This window comes from Dryobates pubescens, chromosome 9 (genome assembly GCF_014839835.1).
Source record: "Dryobates pubescens isolate bDryPub1 chromosome 9, bDryPub1.pri, whole genome shotgun sequence".
NCBI classification, from domain to species: domain Eukaryota; kingdom Metazoa; phylum Chordata; class Aves; order Piciformes; family Picidae; genus Dryobates; species Dryobates pubescens.
The window spans coordinates 11,713,290-11,733,882 of record NC_071620.1 but is presented as its reverse complement, the minus strand read 5'-3'; the positions used below and the strand labels follow the sequence as shown (position 1 = coordinate 11,733,882).

Sequence of the window (20,593 nt, the reverse complement as noted above, 5' to 3'; positions counted from 1 at the left end):
CTTACCATGTCTGGGAGCTCACTAGGATCAGAAAGATTTCTCCCAGCAGGTTAATATAATGTAGAATTAAATAATATCAAAGAAGGTACCCATGTGCAAGTGCCTCAAGCTGATGGTGGAACAATTAACTGGTATTTAGAGGAGGAAGTGGGCAGGATGAAACTTCTATAGGCACTGGAATGGGAAAAGCAAAGTTGACTAAATGAAAACAGGAACACTGACCCTGTAATTTTAGAAACTGAGGGTGTCCTTTCCTAACAAAATCCAGGAACCTTATGGTAGTTACAATCACCATTGCAGCCTCTAACCACCTGTGAAATGTTCTACTCAATAAATAAGTCAGCCCTGGGTAGCATTACATTTAAACAATTGAGCAAAACTGGCAATGGAGCGGCTGAAAGGTGCACCTCACGGACTATTTCAGGTAGAATTTTACCTTCCTGTCTTCTTTAAAAGGCCTTCCAACATGACCTGACCAAACACTATGGCTCCTTCCTTGCTTCACAGCTGCCAGAGTGGTCAACACTGGCACGCATCTTCTGGGCAGTAGACCATAGCTGTGCTTAGACCACCAGCTTCCAAAAGTCCTGTGTTTCATCCCACTTGTAAAATGGGATTTCACACATGCTTTTGGCAAAAGAGAGCATTATGCCAGGTGAGGGCACTAGAAAACATCTGTCTGGAATGCATGCTCCTTCCATATGGAGTTCAGTTCTAGCACAACTTCCACAAAGAGAAGATGCATATGAAAAAATGGGATAGTTCACAAACAGTGAGAGGTGAGACTATGACTCCTATTCTCAGACCCTACACACATCTTCCCATCTTAAGAGCAATAAATCAGTGTGATTTTTCAGTTTCCACTGAGAGAGACTAATTCTGGCAGAACATTTGAAGAGCATGGTTTCAAAGTAAAAAATCAAATAGGTTTCTTTGTGTTTGGTTGGTTTTTGTTTGTGGTGTTTTTTGGGTTTTTTTAATCTTCTTTCTGCATGGCAGTTCACTGGTGAAAGACAGGAGAGCTCTGATACTTTTATAGTCCCTGAACTTCTAAATTGGCTGTTTGCACAACTGCCTTTCCTGCTTATGTGAACTCACAGGCACATATTCAGCCTTACCTCCTTTTAATTATAAAGATATAAACAGATCAAAAGAATAATTTGAAAAATACAATAGCAGTATTTGATATGGACAAGGAAGATCTTAAGACTTTTCTCAAGAAAGACAAAGGATGCCAACAAGTGATTATCTCTCACTGTTGCAAGACTTGTTTGCAGACAAAATTGAACAAAACCTCCAAAATAACATCACAGAAAAGCCCCAGAGGATGTTTATTTTGCCAGAAGCAAAAAGATGATGATGCGTGCTAGCATCAGCATATCAGGGGGATCTTCCTGTGACAGCACATCTGTGTAACGTTAGCGTGCTTGAAGCGCAGGGAGAAAGGAACAGCAGTACTCCAGGTGGAACCGGATACATTTAACCTGTGACAGAAATGTCACACAGTGCATGAGGTGGGATGCTGCAGTGTTAGAGATCAGTAAACAAACCTATTCAAGCCTATCCTGAAATGATAAAAACAATGAACTTGCAATCCCAACCATTAAAGGGAGAGAAAGAAGAAACTGAAACAGCATGTCAGGGCTCTGAACAATGCAGGAACAAGCAAGCCGCATCCTCAGCTATGAAGGGCTTGTGAAAATCTTACCTGTGTGATCCAGGACAGGGCTGTTGGCACCACAGGTTTGGTACAACGAAGCAAGGTCCTTTGGAATGTATGTTTTAAAGATATTTAAAACGTCCAAATGTTTCTCATGCCCATCTGATCCCAGATCCTGTTTGCTGAAGTGTAAAGCTGGAGAAACTCCTGCAGCATTAGGCTGGGGCTGCAGCAGTGGACTTGCTCGTGCTACTGCTGTGCAGTTTGCCAATGTCCTCATCTCATTCCCAGCCTTCAAGTGAGACTCTCTCTGAGGCACCAGTGGCTCTTCATGTTTAGTGTACTGCTCGCTTTTACACAGAGGATGATACTGAGGCGGTGGGCTGAATTTGGCCTTCATGGAGTCAGATGCACAGTGCTTACCTGGAAGGGCAAAACTAGTACTTCCTTGGGGAGCCACATACTTTTCCACTTGCTTACTATTGGTGGACTGTGTGCTGGGCCTGGATATGACCGTTTGAGTAGGTGTTACACTTCTGCTATAGGCTCCCATTTGCATAAGTTTGGAATTTGCCTCATATTTACTTTTCTGTTGTGGCGCCATGCTGTACTGCTCCTGGGAATGGTTTATCTTGGGTTGTCTGTACCCATCCAGGCCTGATAAGCGTGGACCACAGTGGCTGAAGGCATGACTGTCCTTGGACTGACACATACTCCCAGACTTCACAGTCATCCCAAGAGAAAGAGAGCTGCTTTTGGAGACTGGCAATGCACTTGGCACTTGAGTGCGTGTAAATCTGGCAATGGGTAAAGGCTGGCACTCCTTGCCGCCGAGAACAGGAGGGGGGCCAGTACGCCCACTCCTTGCCAGAAAGACCAGGTTGTTTTTAATACTCTTTAATCCATTCTGCTGAACCCAAGGCGGGACCATCGAGTTAGAGCTGATTTTGTGCAAAATTCTTTTGTGCATCCACAGGACTTCAGGGTAGTAGGTCTTGTGACTGCAAAAAGGACACGGGTAGACAATTAAAGCAGCCTGCAAGGATGTATTCAGATTTTTATTGCATGAATTATCCCTTGTTGATTTCTCACTCAAATCGAGTGGAGCTACTTCTTGAGCTTCAGCACCTTTTTCTAGAGGATGCTCCCTGTGCAAGTCTAGCAAATTTTCTCTAGCACAATTAGCCTGCACTTCAAGTGACATTTTCAAGTCCATGACCATGTTTGAAGATGCCTGGCTCAAACCCGAAGCAAAGCTAGCAATGCGACTGGAGCAAGGAAGACCTTGGCTGTGGTGAAATGCTGTCATGTTTATGGCTGCAGATCCTTTTAGATCTTGGTATCTTGAAAAGGGCTCTTTGATGACACTCTGCAGTGCTGACACCAGTGGAGGGATCTCTGGTTTAGGCTCCTTGGCCTTGTTTTCTCTAACATTGCAGCTTCCCAGCTTCGGGAGTTCATCCAGCTGAGATGTTACCATGGGGGTTTCCTCTTCAGAAAAGTTGCAGTGGTATGGCTTTTCATCTGAATGGGACAAACAGAAAGAAACATCGTTGTCACTTCATGCAGAAAGAAGCCCAAAAGACAGGGTAGAATTCAAGATCAGAGAAACATAGCAATTATAAAAACAAACTTGATATTAGTGTTGCAATGACATGCTATGGACTAGCTATGGACTACATCTGTACTGTATAAGCAAGAAAATCTTGAAATAAAATGCAACAGTTCAATTTACTTTTAAAGATGACTGTGAAGTCCGGATAAACTGTCTAATGCTGCATGTTCATGACATTTTGAAGAAAGAACAATTCAATAATATACCCCTGTTTAAATTCTGGGACTGTGAGAAAAATAAACAAATATGCAGCCACTTAATGCTTTAAAAAAGGGCAGATAATGGAGCCAGATAGTTAAAGGTCTGTCAGCACTTCCATTATAATTCTCTATTTTCAAAGGGTTTATAACTCAGCAATAAAAATTGGCTCCACATAGAAATGAAGCATGTAAGCAGGTACAGCATACAGAATATACTGTTCACTAAAGAGGGACTTCTGCAGTGGCAAAATCTAAAAGATGAGTTATGAAGAATGTAAATTTTGAATTTTCACCCATTACTTTAAAGCAGATACATTTCTATTTTAACTTATGCTCATGTTTGAGTCAAACTTCAGGAAAATTTTATGATGGCTTGATCCACAGAGAGATAAGGAATTCAACATTTTCAGCCAGTTAGATTAGCAAATTCAAACCAGACTCCTATTTTTCTCACTTTCTTCTTTGCTTCTCATCTCTCCAGAGTAAATTTATCTTCCTAACACATCCTGGTAAGGGAATATACTGGGCAGTAATGAAAGCCATTTAGGGTGAAAGGAGAAGAGCAGGATTTGTTTTGCTGGGAGCATGGCTACCTCTGCCCACTCTCCCCATGCTGACCTCTGAGCCACTGATGAAGCCATTGAATCCCTCCAAATCAGATCGCAAATCAATTCCACTGAGATGTTCACCACAGCGGCAATGCTTACTGCACTGAATCCATTTAACATGTAACTGAATTGAATCATCTGACAAACTTTCAGTTTCAATTAACATGCAGTTAATGAGCCTCTGCCAGGCAAGTGTGAGGAGACCATGCTCCATCTAAAATGTCACCAGTCCAAAGTGATCTCTGCATCTGTAGGAGGGGTGAGAATGGGAACGGAATGAACTGCTCTAGAGCTGCATATCCTCTCATAAAAGCCAGGGCTTCAGAAACTCAAGTCCTGTTCCTTAGCACAGCACAGTGCCCTGGGCATTATTCTGCATGGGGCAATGGAAGAAGCTTGTCTTTGGCTGCAGTTTCACTGCATATAAAATCTACTTAAACTCAAGCAAAAGAAAATCTTAAGCTTTTGGTTAATTCAAGATAATTAGGTTTAAAAGAACCCATAGATTTGCAGCCTTGCAGGGCTGAGTGATCTCTCTGCTAAGATAATTTGCCTTTCACACTCTCTTTGGGGGTAAATTCAGGGAGTGTCAGAAATCCACAACACAGGAACTTATTTTTCCTGTGTTGCAGGGGAAAGGTTTTGGGAAAGCACTGCTAGCCAAATTTACAGTTTGAAACAAAGACACTGGATACAGCAGTGAAATCTGACACTCCACATCTGTGTTATTTTCAAAGCACATCTGTCACAGCCGAAAATATTTGTGCTCTTAAATAAGATTTTAAGTCAAGTCTTTATGATTCCAAGGAGTGGTTCCTTTGATCATCATAGTAAATAAAAAAGCAAAGTAGAAACAAATCATTTGGTTGTAGGCTCCATCCACTCCTTGGTCCACCTGTGCAGCTGTGATGAAGGAGCACATCAGCACATGTGGAATATGTTTGCCAGGGAAATTGTGGATGTCCCCTCTCTGGAATTGTTACAGACCAGGTTGGATGGGGCCTTCAGCAACCTGTTTTAGTGGAACATGTCCCTGTCCATGGCTGGAATGTTGGAACCAGACGATCTTTAAGGTCTCTTCCAACCCAAGCCATCTATGATGTTGGTGACTTTCAGGTTGCCCTGCATACCTCAGGCACTACTCAATGCTTTCTGACTTGATTAAAATCTATGTAATGCACTGTTTCAGCAAGGAGGACAAAGTTCAACAGACTGTGAGGTGGCACACATTAGGCCTGAGATTGGTGTTTAGGTTTAGATTGTGCAGTTTTAGTCTGTACTTGGAGGGAAAAGAGGAAGAAGGAAGCAGGAAGAGACCAGTGTCCCATGTGCAGCAATAGACATGGGTATAAAGCCTGTGACTGCAAGCCTTTTAGTCCTATTGCTTCAATACCAGCATTAAAGGGATTCTCCAGGTGGGAAATGTAGCACAGGGTAGGAAAACAAGGAGGGCATTTCTGAGGTGTATCTAGGCCTGCAGTTGCCACAATGCTGAAGGCATATGCTGTCAGTACCATACATGAAAATTTGTAAGGTTATTACAAAACACAGCTTCTAACATCTCTTCATAGCATCTTCCTAGATTCAGTTCCTCTGATGTCTCACATGAACAGTACTGAACAAACTAGGAATAATTTTTAAAGCTTAGATTAGAAAGCTCAATAGTAATATTTGTGTTAATTGCTCAGATGTACTTACAGCAAAAGAAAAACCCAAACAAAAACAGACTCCTGCCCCAACTTCCCCAAGATGTGGGTGGACAAGCTTTTTCATTCACAGGCCAACTCATACTTCTTCACTAGCACAAACCAGAACTTAAGCTTTTCCCTAGCCCCATCCCGCTCCCTGCCAGGGACAAAAAGCCAGCTGAAATGCTGCCATGTGCCATTCTTCCTGTCATGGTTGGTGGTCCAGGCAGGGCTGCAATAAGGTAGCAAAAGCCAGGGGCTAAGAGGGGATGCAAGAGGAGAGGGTGTGCAACCCAATTATACACACACACACACACACATACGTACGTTAGGAAAATAGATGAAATTTATTTCTGCCTGCTCCCAGCCACTTGCCCCAGCTGAAAAGGGGTACTAACAATCCTTTTAAATCACTCATATAAAATATTACCCAAATCAGTGCAGAGCAGGCATTACTGTCACTAGAAACTTTCTAGATTTTATTATGGCCAGGTCAAAGCAAAATGCCATGAATGGGATGCCTTTTGCATGATCTCCGGGGACTATAACTCACATTCCCCATTGAAAGAGTTCTTGGCCATGCATGCTCTTGCTTTTTATCCTACAGTCCCTGACATCTCTTCACATTTGTCTCAATTCCTTTGTTTCTTACCCCAAACAGCTGTTTAACATTTGTACTGAGAGTGAGAAAGGTTCTTTTACCACATCTCTGGAATGTTACAGTTTTTCCCTGTCATGGATACCCACCAACAGCTGAAGTGGAGGAATTTTACAAGGTGCTTAGCTAGGAGATGGCTGCCCTTGCCATCTCATGCTTTCAGTTTGGCCATAACTTCAACTACTGATGGCACTGCACACCACAGGAGAGCAAAGCAGGAGTGAGAAACACTAACCATAGGGAAGCCATGGGCTAGAAACACAGGAATGTTCAGGGATTTGACCAGCTCTTCAGAAATACATCTACTTGCCATCACTTATTTACATGTATTACAGAGGCAGATAGAAGTGACACCCCTTCTCTCCACATACATGTATCCCTCTTCTTTCTCCCCCTCACATGCATAAACTCCACTTGTTTCTTCCCTAGCTCTGTTTCTCCACAAAACCAAATTTCAGAATGGGCTGCACAGCTGTTTTAATTCACGAGGCTTCCTATAAAGCAAACCAGGCTACAAGCCTGAGGACAATGAAACTGTGATTTCTATTCAGAAGAGTAGAACTGGCTAGAAATTGGCCCCTCTTCTGGCTAGCATTACAGCACCAGGAGCTGAAGGGAAAGGAGCAGATGTGATGTGTTTGATTTTAGTAAACATTTGATAGTGATTTGCACTTAAGAGATGAATGCTGTGGCTCAGTTTGAAAACTGACTGCAAATAAATCATGATAAAAGCAAAGGGTAACATTGGAAGAAGGTGCAATATTGCAAAGAGCTGTATTAGGTCCTATTTCACTTGGTGTTTTCTTTAACGATCCAGAAGAGACTCCAGACAGCATGTGAACTTAAATCTCCAGGAAATATCGCATTTGGAGGTGCTGCAAAAATAACTGGGACAAGGAAAGGGCACAGGGGCTTAGAGAGAATAGAAATGCAGTCTGAAAAGAATCAAATGAGATTCATTCTGAAAAAAAAAGCAAAAAAAAGCAGGCTAAGACAAGTGAAGGGAAACAAGCCAAAAAAACCCCATTCAGTGGGAGGGAGAAATCTGGGAAGTAGCAATATTGAAAATAACAGATGTTACAATAGACAGCAAGTTAAGTCTTAGTGTACTAGTGAGGTGGTTCATCTTAGCTTTCACAAATAAAAGTATGCATTGTAAAGATAAAAATAAAACCATCCCACTTAGATGATGGTCATACTGATCACATAATCTTTATGCTTTTTTAATATACAGATATTTAATATAAACCAGAATATATATATACAGTAAAAGCCCACAGTAAGAGCAATACAATGGGACACAAACAGACAAAAAGCAGGTCTGCAGCCCAAAAAACAAACTCTGTGAAAGGAAGGTCCAACAGAACTACTCCATGCCTCCAGAATATCTGTGCACATCTACAAGTCAGAAGTTTAGCGAATTGCAGCAGAAAAGTAACCGAGCAGAAAATAAAGATGAAGAGTTAAGTCTCCTTCACACGGCTGAAGGAAGATGGGAGGGTGATTGGCCAATGCCTGCAGCCTCCCTAGAAGTTCCAAGCGAGAATTATGTCATCCTGACCACTGGAGTCTCTCACAACACAGTTAAACTACTGATGAACAGGGAAAAAAACCCCCAACAATTCTGTGTATTTGCAACTTGCTGAATAACTATCAAGGGAAGAGGTGGCACACTGCTTGGATTGTAAAACATACATGGCCAAAACATGGATTTATCAACACATGATAAAAATTCATCTTCTTCAAGGAGAGGCAGAAAGCATCCCTTACTCCTTCCCTTTGTTCTAGCAGCACACAAACCAAAATCCCTCATAAGCTGATATCCATATACTACAACTGCACTGTATACATATGCCAAAGCAGCTTTCCTTTCACACTAATTCCCTGTGTGGTTCGCTAAAGAAAGGGCTTCTGGAACATTCAGTGATGAGCCTATGAATCTCCATAGCAGCAAGTTTATCATCTGAGCCTATGACAGGCTGTTCAAAAGACCTGGTATCTGTTCTGCAGAGCACGATGTGTCTTACACCAGCCATGCTCCCAGTTCCAGCTGCCTGCATGTCTAACTTGTAGGCTCCCCATGCTACTTGCCATCTCTCCTGTTTTCTGCTCCGGCTACACCACTCAGCAGATCCACAACATGGTACAAAGCAGGCAGGAGGTGAGAGATAACTGCTACAAACCCTCTTAGGTTTTCTTAGACCACAAAGCCACATGTCACGTGTGAGATACCAAGGGAAAAAGGTTATGCTGTTTTGATACAAGATCCATTCTCTCATCTGCAAAGCTCATCTCGCTTTACACATTGTTATATGTTTTCAGATGCAGCTGCACCCGCTCCTCAATAATTCAGAAAAAGAGGTGACCAAGAATTAGAGTGGAGTACTCAGTACTGCAGGATGGGGCAGGCTAGCAGTCTTATGTGATAGTGAAGGATACCAAAGCATGTGATCAAATATCCCTGCTTCCTCTCAGACTAATTTTAGAATTGACAGTGAGTGTTTTTGGCTGAAGTTTGCAGGTTTTAATGGGACAGAAATCCAACAAAGCTCTTGATATTGAGATGCTGGCTGATACACATAGTTCATCAGCCAGCCAGCTCACGCTGCCCTGTCCCAGCCTTCACCTGGTCATGAGTGAGATGTTTCTGGTTTATACCACACTGCTTTTCCTTATTACTTCTCATATGTATATATATATTTACTTTTTTTTTCTTTTGCTGTGGCTAGAAGTGAGGGAGTTACCATTTTGCCTTAGCAAACAAACCCAGATCATGAGTTTACCAATCACAAAACCCAGATCATGAGTTTACCAATCACAACTAGCAGCCCCTTGCATTCATAGTCTCCATTCTCCTTTTCTACATCTAAACCTTATAGTTCCCCACGTGAGTTCTCATTGACTTTTTAATCTCAATTGCCATCAGTTTCAGGACAAGGATGCATGATGGCAACTCTCAGCTTTCAACCAAGTATTCCTTGGAAAAGGTTGCTGACTACAACACAAGTAGAGAGACAATAAAGTTTATATCCCTTGTTTTGAGGAGCAGGTGCCCAGGGAAAGGAAATAAGTATCTGAACAAAGCAATTTTAAATTATTTAGGCACTTTAGAATAACAAAATTTTGGGTTTTTTTCCTTCTAATCTTTTCTTCCCAAACAGTAGTACTGCTGTTGCCATGAGATTACATGACTGATGCCTGGAGCCCTACATTCAACTTTTATCACGGCCATGCTATTTTTCAGCTGTTTTTCTTACACACTTTTCGCCCCTCTGTTCCTGGAACAGCAATGTATGGATTTATTCCAAAGTCCTGTCTGTTTCATTTCACTAACTTTACCCTTAGCAATTTCTAACTTTTCCCTCAAGTTACTTTTTACCTTCACTGCCCAGTGTTTAAAACATCATACAGCCATGCCTCGAGCCTGCAAACAGCTGAAGGGCCACGTTACATTGTTCATCTCCTTCCCTTTGCCAAACTGGGGGACACTGCAGGGGATGGAAGTGGCACAGGCAAGCAAACCCACCCTAACACTCCTTGGTCACCATTTGACTAATATCTCTGACATTGTCTGGGAGGACACCTGCTGCTTGTGAAAATAAAACCCACTGAGCTCTTACAATCTAGGCAGCAAAACACATGAATGGGCAGCCACTAAACTAATTCAATGAAGTTTCTTCAGTTCTGGACTGCACATGTTGAGGTTTTTGAATTATTTTATATTATTATTGTTGTAATCATCAGCTGATTACATTAGTTTTGCATTTTGAAAAGAGTCTGAAAGGTCACTGAAGTAACTGGGGGGAAAAAGCACCAAAAGTTTAGCTGATTATGCTTGAAACTTAAGCATTTAAAGTGAGTAAAATCCGAGTTTGAAAAGAGTCACGGTATAGCACACAAAAAGCCCCACCTTTTCTACAAGGTATTCTCTAGCTCTATAAAATTACAAATTCAGCTGTATGGCAGAAACACTTCAGTTATGTCACACTTCTTGGATCACTTTTTTAAAAAATAAAATAAAATAGAGACCTGAAACCATCCACACAACCACAGATGCAAACGCTAGCAAGGTTATTTTAAGCACAATCAGAGAATAGGCACCAACAAAGCAACTGAGAAAGTAGATGGGAAAAGGTATTGGGTCCAGAAACTGTCAGGCATGTTAGGTACCAGAGGTATGATGCAAAACAAGCATGAAAGTTCACAGTGAACTTTTTCTCTCCTGAAGAATAGTTGGCTTTGTTGTGATCTGGAGTACTGACACGACAAGCCTCCCAAAGGTCGACTGGCTGCAAGCTCTATGTGCAAATTACTCCATTCTCCCCTTGTGTAGTTATCTTTTCATCACCCTCAGCTTTGCACAGGCGCAAAAGGCTTTTTGCTGAAGCCCAAATGCAAACTCTCTTCTAGCACTGGGTGCTTTGGGATCTGTCTGCCAGGTATCAGTCCTTCCAGAGTCAACAGTCTTTATTTGAAGGTGAGGGAAGGGAAGCATCCACAGCAGAGCACGTAATGAAGTGCAAGTGCACATGTGGGTAAAATGGCTGCTGCTGGCAGCATTCCACAGACATGACATTTCCAGTGTTCCTCACATTTCTCTGCACCTCCTCAGTAGTTTGGGTTTTTTTTTGGGGGGTGGAGTTGTTTTTGTTTGCGTGTGTGTTCAGTGTTTTGGGGTTTTTTTGGGTTTGCCTTGTTGTTGTTGTAGGTCATTATGTAAGTGGTGCATGGGAATTCTGGGCAGTGGCAGAGCTAGCAATGACTTACCAATCCTTTCACCTCTGTATTTCTCAGAGAGGTCAATCTCTGCAGCAGGGGCAAAGCCTCTCAAAATGCAGGCACTTATGAGCAGGCAAAGATGTAGCTCCTGTTATCAGAGTATTTCCAAGCGCCTTTTCTAATCTTTATCCACACTAGCTTGACGCAATGGGAATTAAGACTTCAGTGAGGCTTTTGCTGGTTTGAGAAAAAAGCTTGTCCTTTAAATAAAGATCAGGTGAGGTGACACCTATTTGGCAGCCTCCTACAGCAAGGCTGTAAAAAATTAAAACATCCAATCCTACACTGTTGACACATCCTGCTTGCATACTCAGCATGCTCCCATTTTGGACTGGGCACTGAACTTCCCAGTTGTGCCCCACAGCCCCTCTTTGACCAGTGAGCTTCAAGAACATCCTGATGTCTTTCCATCACACACATGGGTGGCTCCAGCTACAGGCAGGCAAAGCACAGTGCTGAGAAAGCAAAGCGAGTTGCCCATGTTACATGTGGCTTTTGCATCTCCATCCCCAATTCACAAAACTTCAAACCTGTTTTTCTTTCTTTAGGAAAAATAACAGCAAAGTGAATGCAGAAGAAAGGGTCTATCACTACCACCCATGGACTGAACTGGGGCAAAGGCACTACAGCAGCTCTAAACATACAGGCATCTTCACAGTTCCAGATCACTGCCTGCATCCCAGGAAGTAGTGAGGGAACATCAAGTACTTATCTATAAATTACAAGTAAAATAAGAGGGAAAGATGAACACATGCACAGGACCAGTACAAAAATACTTGCAGGGAGTGCTTGCCAGAATGAAAATGGTACAGTTTGGCATTGCCTTGAATCTTGCTGCTCATAATGTACTTTAAAAAAAAAAAAAATCCCTAAAAAAAATTATGGCATATAAAACCCCTGGAATGCTCTGCAAAATTAGGAAGTGATTAGGCCAGATGATACCAACTTGACTATCACAGCTTTGTCATAATTCCAGTGTTAATAGCAATACAATATGAACTGGTCCAAAACCTAAGCAGAATACTTCCAATACACTCTGTAGCTGCTAGGCATTTCTCTGTGTGTGGTCCTGACTGGTGCAGGTAGAAGGAGGAAAAAGAAAGGGCATGAGGCCATTAATACAGCAGGATACATAATTAAATTTGAGAGGCTTGGATTTGGGTAGGGGCTGTTGTGATTTTTTGGTTGAGGGTTTGTTTTGTTTTGTTTTGTTTTAGTTTAAGGCACAGAAAGAGAGGCACAACTGTGTTTTATCTGTCAAAACTACTTGCAGAGGACATGGAAAATTCTGACTCAAAGTTTTCAATTTTTTTAAGCAAGTGGCAGCCTGCCTGTACAGCCACTCCAAACCAAACACAGAACCAAACAGTTGTAAATCTTCCTGGAGATCTTCCCTTTTGTTCCAACAGTCATACTTGCCACAATGTCTGCTCCAGAGTATCTTCTTAACCACCACCTGTTCCTCCTCCTTCAAGCGCATTAAGGAGAAAGGCTTTCCAGGCCAGGACTGTGGATTGGCAGCCACCCCATACAGATTAACATTCCTCATCCAATATTTCATTTCTCCTATCGTTTGTTAAGTGTGGGTAGCATACTGCCATACATCATAAAGTCCTTTACTAGAGCTGCTCAGTCTGAAAACAGAGGGTACAGCTGTGCTGCAGGCTAGCATTCTGCAGAAATACCTAAGCTACAGCCAGCAAGCCCAGCACGGTAACAAAGGTAGCACAGTTATGGAAATAAGGAGCTTTCCATGACCTGATTTACCTTGTTTCTCCTGCTCAAGGCCATGCTACCATGGCCAGTGGCTCTGTTCACAGACCTAAAGCAGTCAAAGATCTCCACTGTGCAAGCGAGTCACACCAAACAGCACCTCACAGAAAGTTGAACTTAGATTACAAGTACTACAAGTATTGGAAGATTCACTGGGTATACACTACTTGGGCAGAAAATCAGCTTCTTTGTGTTAGTAAATTTATTCAGACTTTCAGATAAAAAAGGACTTTGGAAAAACAACAGAAGATAAATCTGGTTTAGGAAAAGAAGCAATTCAGATTACAAGATACAAGCAGGACAGGCTGAACTATCATCACTGGAAATTGGATGCACTTGGTGAGGGGGACTTTGCTGGGTAATTAGCACTGTTACATGGTGCCACAAGGATGCACCAAGACTGAGGGACTGAGCCCTGCAGAGTGTGAGATGTGCAGTTTCCTCAAGGTGCAGGAAGGCTGTAAGGTACTGAAGGATCAAAAGTTTATTTGAAAAACTCAGCTCCATATCTGGGAAGAATATGGCTACAGGCACAAAGGCAGCCTCTAGCCTCTTGGCCAAGGCCACCAACTCAGTACCAACTGCAGCCGAACTGCACTAAATGTGCTGTGAATGTGCTGCACAAGTTGAACCCCGAGATAAAAGCCTCAAGAGAAGAAGCTCAAGATTCTGCTTGCTAGGCCCATCTCCCCTCCACCTCGTCTCCAGCTCACCATCAGCAGCCTCCGCTCCTGAAGACGACTCAAGGCATGGGTATTTACAAGCGGGCTAATTGCTAGGTAAGTAGCCTTTCCTTTCCCCTTCCCTTTCTTTCCAGTGTCTTCTCCTGCTCTTTTGTATAGGAACAGAGGAAGCTAACTATGGGAGGCACTTCCAGCAAAGTGGCCTTTCAGACCTGGCTTGAAACAACTCTCTGACAGCCTTACAGCAGATCACTAAAGACATCAGCCATTTACCGGCAACTTCCATAATCCCCTTGAAGAGCTAATACACAAAGCAGGCTGGAACCTATGGCCACCAGCACGGCAGCAGAAAAGGCAGCTGCCCGTGGCTGAAATGTGCTCTAAAAGGGATTTGCAGTTTTAGCATTTTTCCTGACACTTTTATACCAAAGTTAAAACTATGAGCTCTTGAGAACACCAAAGTTCTGGGCTCACTTAAATCCTTACTCTTTAAATTCTTGCTAGTCTGGAAAAAGAGTTGGGGGGGGGGGGGGAAGATAGAAAAACAAAACAAAACAAATAATAACAAAAACTTTAAGATGCAATTAAGAGACAAACTAAATTCCAGCACCTATTCATATGTGGTGTAAAGGCTTCCCATTTGAAAGAATAGGAGGCCTTCTGTTTGGGAGGAAAGTCAGATGAGAATCATTCCATGGTGCATGATGTAGTTCAGAAAGGTCAGGAAACAAGAGGATGTCTCAAAGATGCACTGGGGGAAAAAAAGCATCAGCAGATGTAAATGTTTGGGGTTTTTTAATAAATCTTTCAAATAACAAACGTTGTTATGCTAAAGGAGAACGGGGTGGGAGGAATCAAATCTGTTTGAAAAATGGCAATAGCAACATGTCTTTTAAAATAAGCATCACAGACAATGAAGCAGTAATTCTGAACCTGTGAGTCATTATTATTTATATCACATTTTAAGAAGAGACGTGTTAAAATGCTAAAATGTTATTAAATGCTGAAACTAACTACCACATACAGTGCATAGGAAGCTTCCCAACTTTTAAAATTAGCACCAAGGCTTAAGCTTGAAACGCAGCAGAAGCAAAAGAAACGCTGAAAAACACTGCCACAGGCTGGCTTCATTTGGAATTTCTCCTTTTTAAAAAAGATTTAAAAAAAAAAATTTAAAAAAAAAAAACCACCTAGCAAAAAGCCCAAAACATCCAGAAGGGCTGGAAAATAATTCGGATTGTATTCCCCTTCCCCACATTCTGCGACATACCTTACTAGCAAACAGGAAAGTATGTTTAAGGGCAGTTTACAAACTTGGTGTGATAGCAAAAAAGCTTCTATCTACAACAGCTTGAAAACATTGTTTGGGGTAAAAAGGCTCAGTTAACCTCACCAATGTCTCCTGCCTCCATACCCCAGGAAATCATCTTGAAGAAATCCCTGTGCCTGCTGCAGGATTAATGAAGGAAGAGTTTGAAATGTTGATGATCAGCTATCTGTACAAGGTGTCCTTAAAATGAAAGATGCCTGTCACTCCAGTGCAAAGCTTCTCTCCTCAGGCATGCAGACCCGGCAGGATGGAGAAGCACCTCACTGGGAACAAGCAATAAGTTGCATCATTTCTCGGGTAAGGGCTGTGGCCTGGTGCATTTCTGCAAGAAGCAGTACTGACACCCCTCCTCCTGAGGAGCTTAAGTGTTAATTATTCCCCAGCGTTCAGGTCTTAACAGGGGAAGTGATTTTTTGGAAACTCAGTAAGGCCATCTGCTTTCCCAGCAGCGCACAACAGGTCTGGTCAGAGCAATTCCAATAGGGTTAAACAATGCACTGAGGAGGGATGAGGGGAACTGAGGTAACCAAACCACCTCCCCACCACCAAGCTGTATGCCATTTGCAGGGGCTGTTGTTACACACATAAAACTCCACAGGGAAAAGAAGGCGTGGGGAGGTGGGGGGGTGGGGAGGTGAAAAAAAGGACTAAATTACCAGTAAAGACAAAGCTCCTCAGGTCACCTACATCACTCTGTATCACTTCCCATTTAACTACACCCTCCTAGTACAAAAGGCAGAACATCCCCCACCCCAACCACAGTTATGTCCATAACACTTCCAAACAGAAATAAAACTTGTCTAAAGAAGAATGGGCCTCCAAAATTAATCTGGATAATTCAGATCCTTAAATAGCAAACAATAATACAGAAAAATTGATGTTTGCCCAGATACTTCCAAAAAGAGAGGGGTAAACCATTGCATGGCATGTGTGTATGTGTGTCTCCCATAGCATCACGCAAAGAAGTACTTACTACCACCACAACTACTCTGGCAAAGATACAGATTAAGCCAAATTCAGGAAAACAAAGAGTTTTGAAAATTCTCCTCCTCAAAGTCAGAATAAGGTTAAATCTGTCCACTAAAACGAATTTAATCCGTGACTTAATCTACTGCACACCTGACTACAAAGTGACGAGTAGTCTCTATGGCACAGGCATTGCATCAAGCCAATTTCCATTTTAGTTCTTTAATCAAAAGAAACACATAGCTTCCCAAAGTGACTTACAGAGATTATGTAGCTAACAGTTACCTATCCCCCATGAATTAAGTAATACACTCCTGGCACCCCTAAGGTGTACTTCATCTTGGCACCCCTGTCTGCATACAGGTAATGCCTTCAGTTAAAATCCCACCCTATGAATTTACTATCATGTGCAGCACATTTGACCTTTCACTGCTACAAACACATCGTCATGGCTCCAGTGTCCCAAAAAAACACAGTTAAATCAGATTTTGGTCTCGTAGGTACTCTGCCTACACGAAAACTCTGGTATTTTCACTATCATTACAGGCAGTGCTATTTCTTCTGCACGCCAATGACAGTCCCTGGCTAAGCAGCCGGCAGCCACCGGGCAGCTGTGGACTGCAGAGCCGGCGAGCAGGCCAGGAGGAGGCGGCGAGAGACGAAGGGGAGGTGGGAGGAGGCGGAGGCCGGAGAGGTTGGCAGCTCGTGCTCCGGCTGTTTCACCCGCCACCGCCAGGTGGCGCCGCCGCCCAGCGGATGGACCGCCCGCCGCCGCCGCCGCCGCCGCCCGCTCTTCCCGGGGCCGCTGCTGTCGGAGCTGGGGCCTGCAGTCCGCTTCTAAACCCAACTTCCCACCCCCGACCCTTGCAAAAGCGTCATTGCGTTGGGCAAATCCGGATGCTGCCTGGACCTCCTGCCCCAGAACCCTCCCCACAGCACAAAACCATCCCCAAACAAACAAAAAACCCAACCAAAGCAAACATGAACAGAAGTTCCCCACCAAAGAAATAGCCCACGGGAGTCAGTGCTGATAACTACACATGGGGGCCCCAGCACAGACAGAAACCTCCCTTCCACGTGTAGGCGCTCCTCCAGTAGCCATCAGCACCTGTGGCCTAAGTCCTCTGCATTGAGTAATACTGGGGAGTTGTGGGGGGAAAAAGACATAGTATTGTAAAAACAAACAAGCAAACAAACAAAAAACCCAACCCAAGCAACAAGAACGACATGGGAAAAGGAAAAAAAAAATGTCACCAAAGAAAGCAGAATATAAAAGGGCTTACACCACAGAAACATCCCCAGGTGACAGGAATACCATGCAGGAAAAGGATCCCAGGACAAAGCAGTCCTCAGTCGGATTCCTCCCTGCTCCATCTCCAACTTGGGGCAGCCCCATTCCTGCACTGAATGTGAGCTGATTACATGGACCGTGCAGGTCAAGGCACTGGCAGAAACTACCACCATGCTTCTGAAGGGCAGAGGAGGAACTATTTTGCAGCCTCGAAGGAGAACTAGCTACAGGACTGGGATTTGCAGCCTCAAAAGGTAACTAGCCACAGGACCAGGAAGAGGCAAGCAGCATCCCACCAATATTCCCATTACACTTTCCACCAGCTGTGAATTTGGGAAATCTGGTCCCCACTGTAGGGAGGTCTCTGAGCAGAGCTACCCTGCCATCCACAAACAAGAATCATAGAATTGTTAGGCTTGGAAGGCACCTCGAGGATCATCTAGTTCCAAACCCCCTGCCACAGGCAGGGACACCTCACACTAGATCAGGCTGCCCAGAGCCACATCCAGCCTGGCCTTAAAAACCTCTAGGGATGAGGCTGCCAGCACCTCTCTGGGCAACCTGCTACAGTCATGAGGTCTGTGGTGACAGGTTGGACTCCATGATCCTCGAGGTCTCTTCCAACCTTGGCGATACTGTGATACTGTGATACAGTGTCTCACCACCCCCAAGGGGAAGAACTTCTAAACATCCAATCTGAATCTACCCATTTCTAGTTTTGTTCCATTCCCCCATGTCCTATCATTACCAGACACCCTAAAAAGTCCTTCACCAGCTTTCTTGTAGCCCACTTCAGATACTGGAAGGCCACAATACAGTCTCCTTGGAGCCTTCTCTTCTCCAGACTGAACAACCCCAACTCTTTCAGTCTGTCCTCATAGGAGAGGTGCTCCAGCCCTCTGATCATCCCTGTGGCCCCTTCTCTGGACACACTCCAGGACCCAGATTCTTCCTATAATAGGGGCTCCAGAACTGGACACAGTATGCCAGGTGGGGTCTCACCAGAGCAAGGCAGAGGAGGAGAATCACCTCCCTCGACCTTCTGGCTATGCTTCTCTTGATGCAGCCCAGGCTCTGCTTGCTTTCTGGACTGCAAGTGCATACTGGTGGCTCATGTTGAGCTTCTCATGCACCAGCAACCCCAGGTCCTTTTCTTCAGAGCTGTTCTCAAACCAGTCACTTCCCAGCCCATAGCGGCGCTTGGGATTTCCCCAATCCAGATGCAGGACCTTGCACTTGGTCTTTTTGAACCTCATGAGGGTGTCATGGGCCCATCTCTCCAGCCTGTCAAGATCCCTCTGGATGGCATCCCTTCCCTCCAGCATGTCTGCTGCACCACACAGCTTGGTGCCATCAGCAAACCTGCTGGGGGTGCACTCAATGCCACTGTCCATGTCACCAACAAAGATGTGAAACAAGACTGGTCCCAGTACTGATCCCTGAGGGACTACGCCACTTGTCACTGGCCTCCACTTGGACATGGATCCATTGACAGCCACCCTTTGGGTGCAATCATCAAGCCAGTTCTTTATCCACTGAATGGTCCATCCATCAAACCCATACTGCACCATCTTGGATGTGGTGGGGGACAGTGTCAAAGGTTTTGTTCAGGTCCAGGTAAATGGTATCAGTTGCTTGGTCTTCATCTATTAATGTTGAGGCCTTGTCATGGAAGGCCACCAGGTTTGTCAGGCGGGATTTGCCCTTGGTGAAGCCGTGCTGATTGTACCAAATCATCTCTTCATTATTCTTCTACCTCAGCAGTGCCTCCAGGAGGATCTGCTCCATAATCTTACTGGGCACAGAGGTGAGACTGCCTGGCCTATAGTTCCCTGGGTCATCCCTATTTCCCCTTTTGAAAATGGGAGTTACATTTCCCCTTTTCCAGTCAGTGGGGATCTCCTCGGACTGCCAGGGCTTTTGGAATATAATAGCGGTTTAGCAACCTCATCTGCCAGTTCCCTCAGCACCTGTGGGAGTATCCCATCGGGTCCCGCGGACCTGAACACTTTCAGGTTCTTCAGATGGTCACGAACCTGACCTTCATGCACAATGGGCAATTCCTTCTTCCAGTCCCTGCCATTATCTTCTGCTATTCCGGGAGTGCAGCTGGAGCACATGCTGTGTGATGGGAGATCCAAGTCATTCAGTGACCAAGGATGTGCAGGGCTCTTGCACTGCTCCAGATCAGAGGGGGCTCCATCCTCTCAAATGGGAAACACTTCACAGGTACTTAACAATGAAGAGCAACTCATCCTAGGTCAAACTGTTAGCAATCATCAAGAAAATAAAGACAATACAAACATCACAGCTGAAGTTGTGTCTGGTCCAGTCACCTGGGGTGTAATTACAGAAACACCAGGAGTGCAGACTAAGTACAATATTTTGACGGGATTTTCTACATAATTTGCTACATTGTACCTTTTTTGTCTTTTGTTTGTTGTGTTGCTTTGTTTTCTTTTATTTGCTGTTGGTTTTGGTTTGTGGGGTTTTGTTTGGGTTTGTTGTTGTTTGGCTTTGGGGTTGTGGTGGGTTTTTTTTTCAAACCAAAACTCTCTTGAAATAAACAGGCCCTACTATACATTCATATAGATTATTTTACAGGAAGCACCATGTTCACAGATGGCAGAAAAGCATCCATTTTAGGGGAAACAAAACCTCCAACACAGCGGGTTTGACTTTTGTTCACTGCTCCTGCTATATAGAAAGATGCCTGACAAAACAAGCCAGAGTTTGGGCAGTCAGCAGTGGAATGAGGTAATGCCAATTTCTATCCTTCTTTTCAGAGAATCCTTCTTGATGGATGGTAATCAGCCCACATGCATCTCCCTGCAGGAAAGGATGGCTTGAACTTTCCTAGTGCAGCCACTGGGGAAAATACAGAAACGTGGGAGAAGAAAATACAAAGACCTCACAAATATGTGTCAAGCACTAATTGAGAGAACATTCATGCAGATTTAAAATGCGCTGCAGGAATGGGAGAAACTTCACTTACATCCAACTAACAGGAAAGTACATCAGTGAGCAATAATGCCCACAAGAAAACGGGCATCTATGGAGAGGGTATCTAACATTTGCAACTAGGTCAGTTTTAAACTACTCTGGACTGCTGGTTTATGGCCAGATGACCATAAGCTACCATGCTGCAGCAACACATCATTAAATTTGAAATATCTGGAAAAGGGCACGTGAATAAAAAACTTTAGATTTTGCCAAATGCAGTGAGGAAGAGAAAAAAGTACCATTTATGTTCTGAATTCAAGTTCAAGCCTAAGACAAAGACCAGGAGCAGGATAAATGGAGCCAACTCTATATTCTCAGGAAAGAAATCATGTATTTAGG

At 43.7% G+C, this 20,593-nt stretch overlaps 1 protein-coding gene across 1 annotated transcript in view; it reads right to left on the bottom strand.

Annotated features, from left to right (window-relative positions):
• The window catches only part of ZNF516 (zinc finger protein 516), a 103,077-nt gene that overhangs the window by 11,060 nt on the left and 71,424 nt on the right, over window positions 1-20,593 (bottom strand). Inside the window, exon 3 of the mRNA XM_054164296.1 lies at window positions 1,709-3,184. Coding sequence (XP_054020271.1) covers window positions 1,709-3,184 — 1,476 coding nt within the window. The remainder of the gene's footprint in view (window positions 1-1,708; window positions 3,185-20,593) is intronic.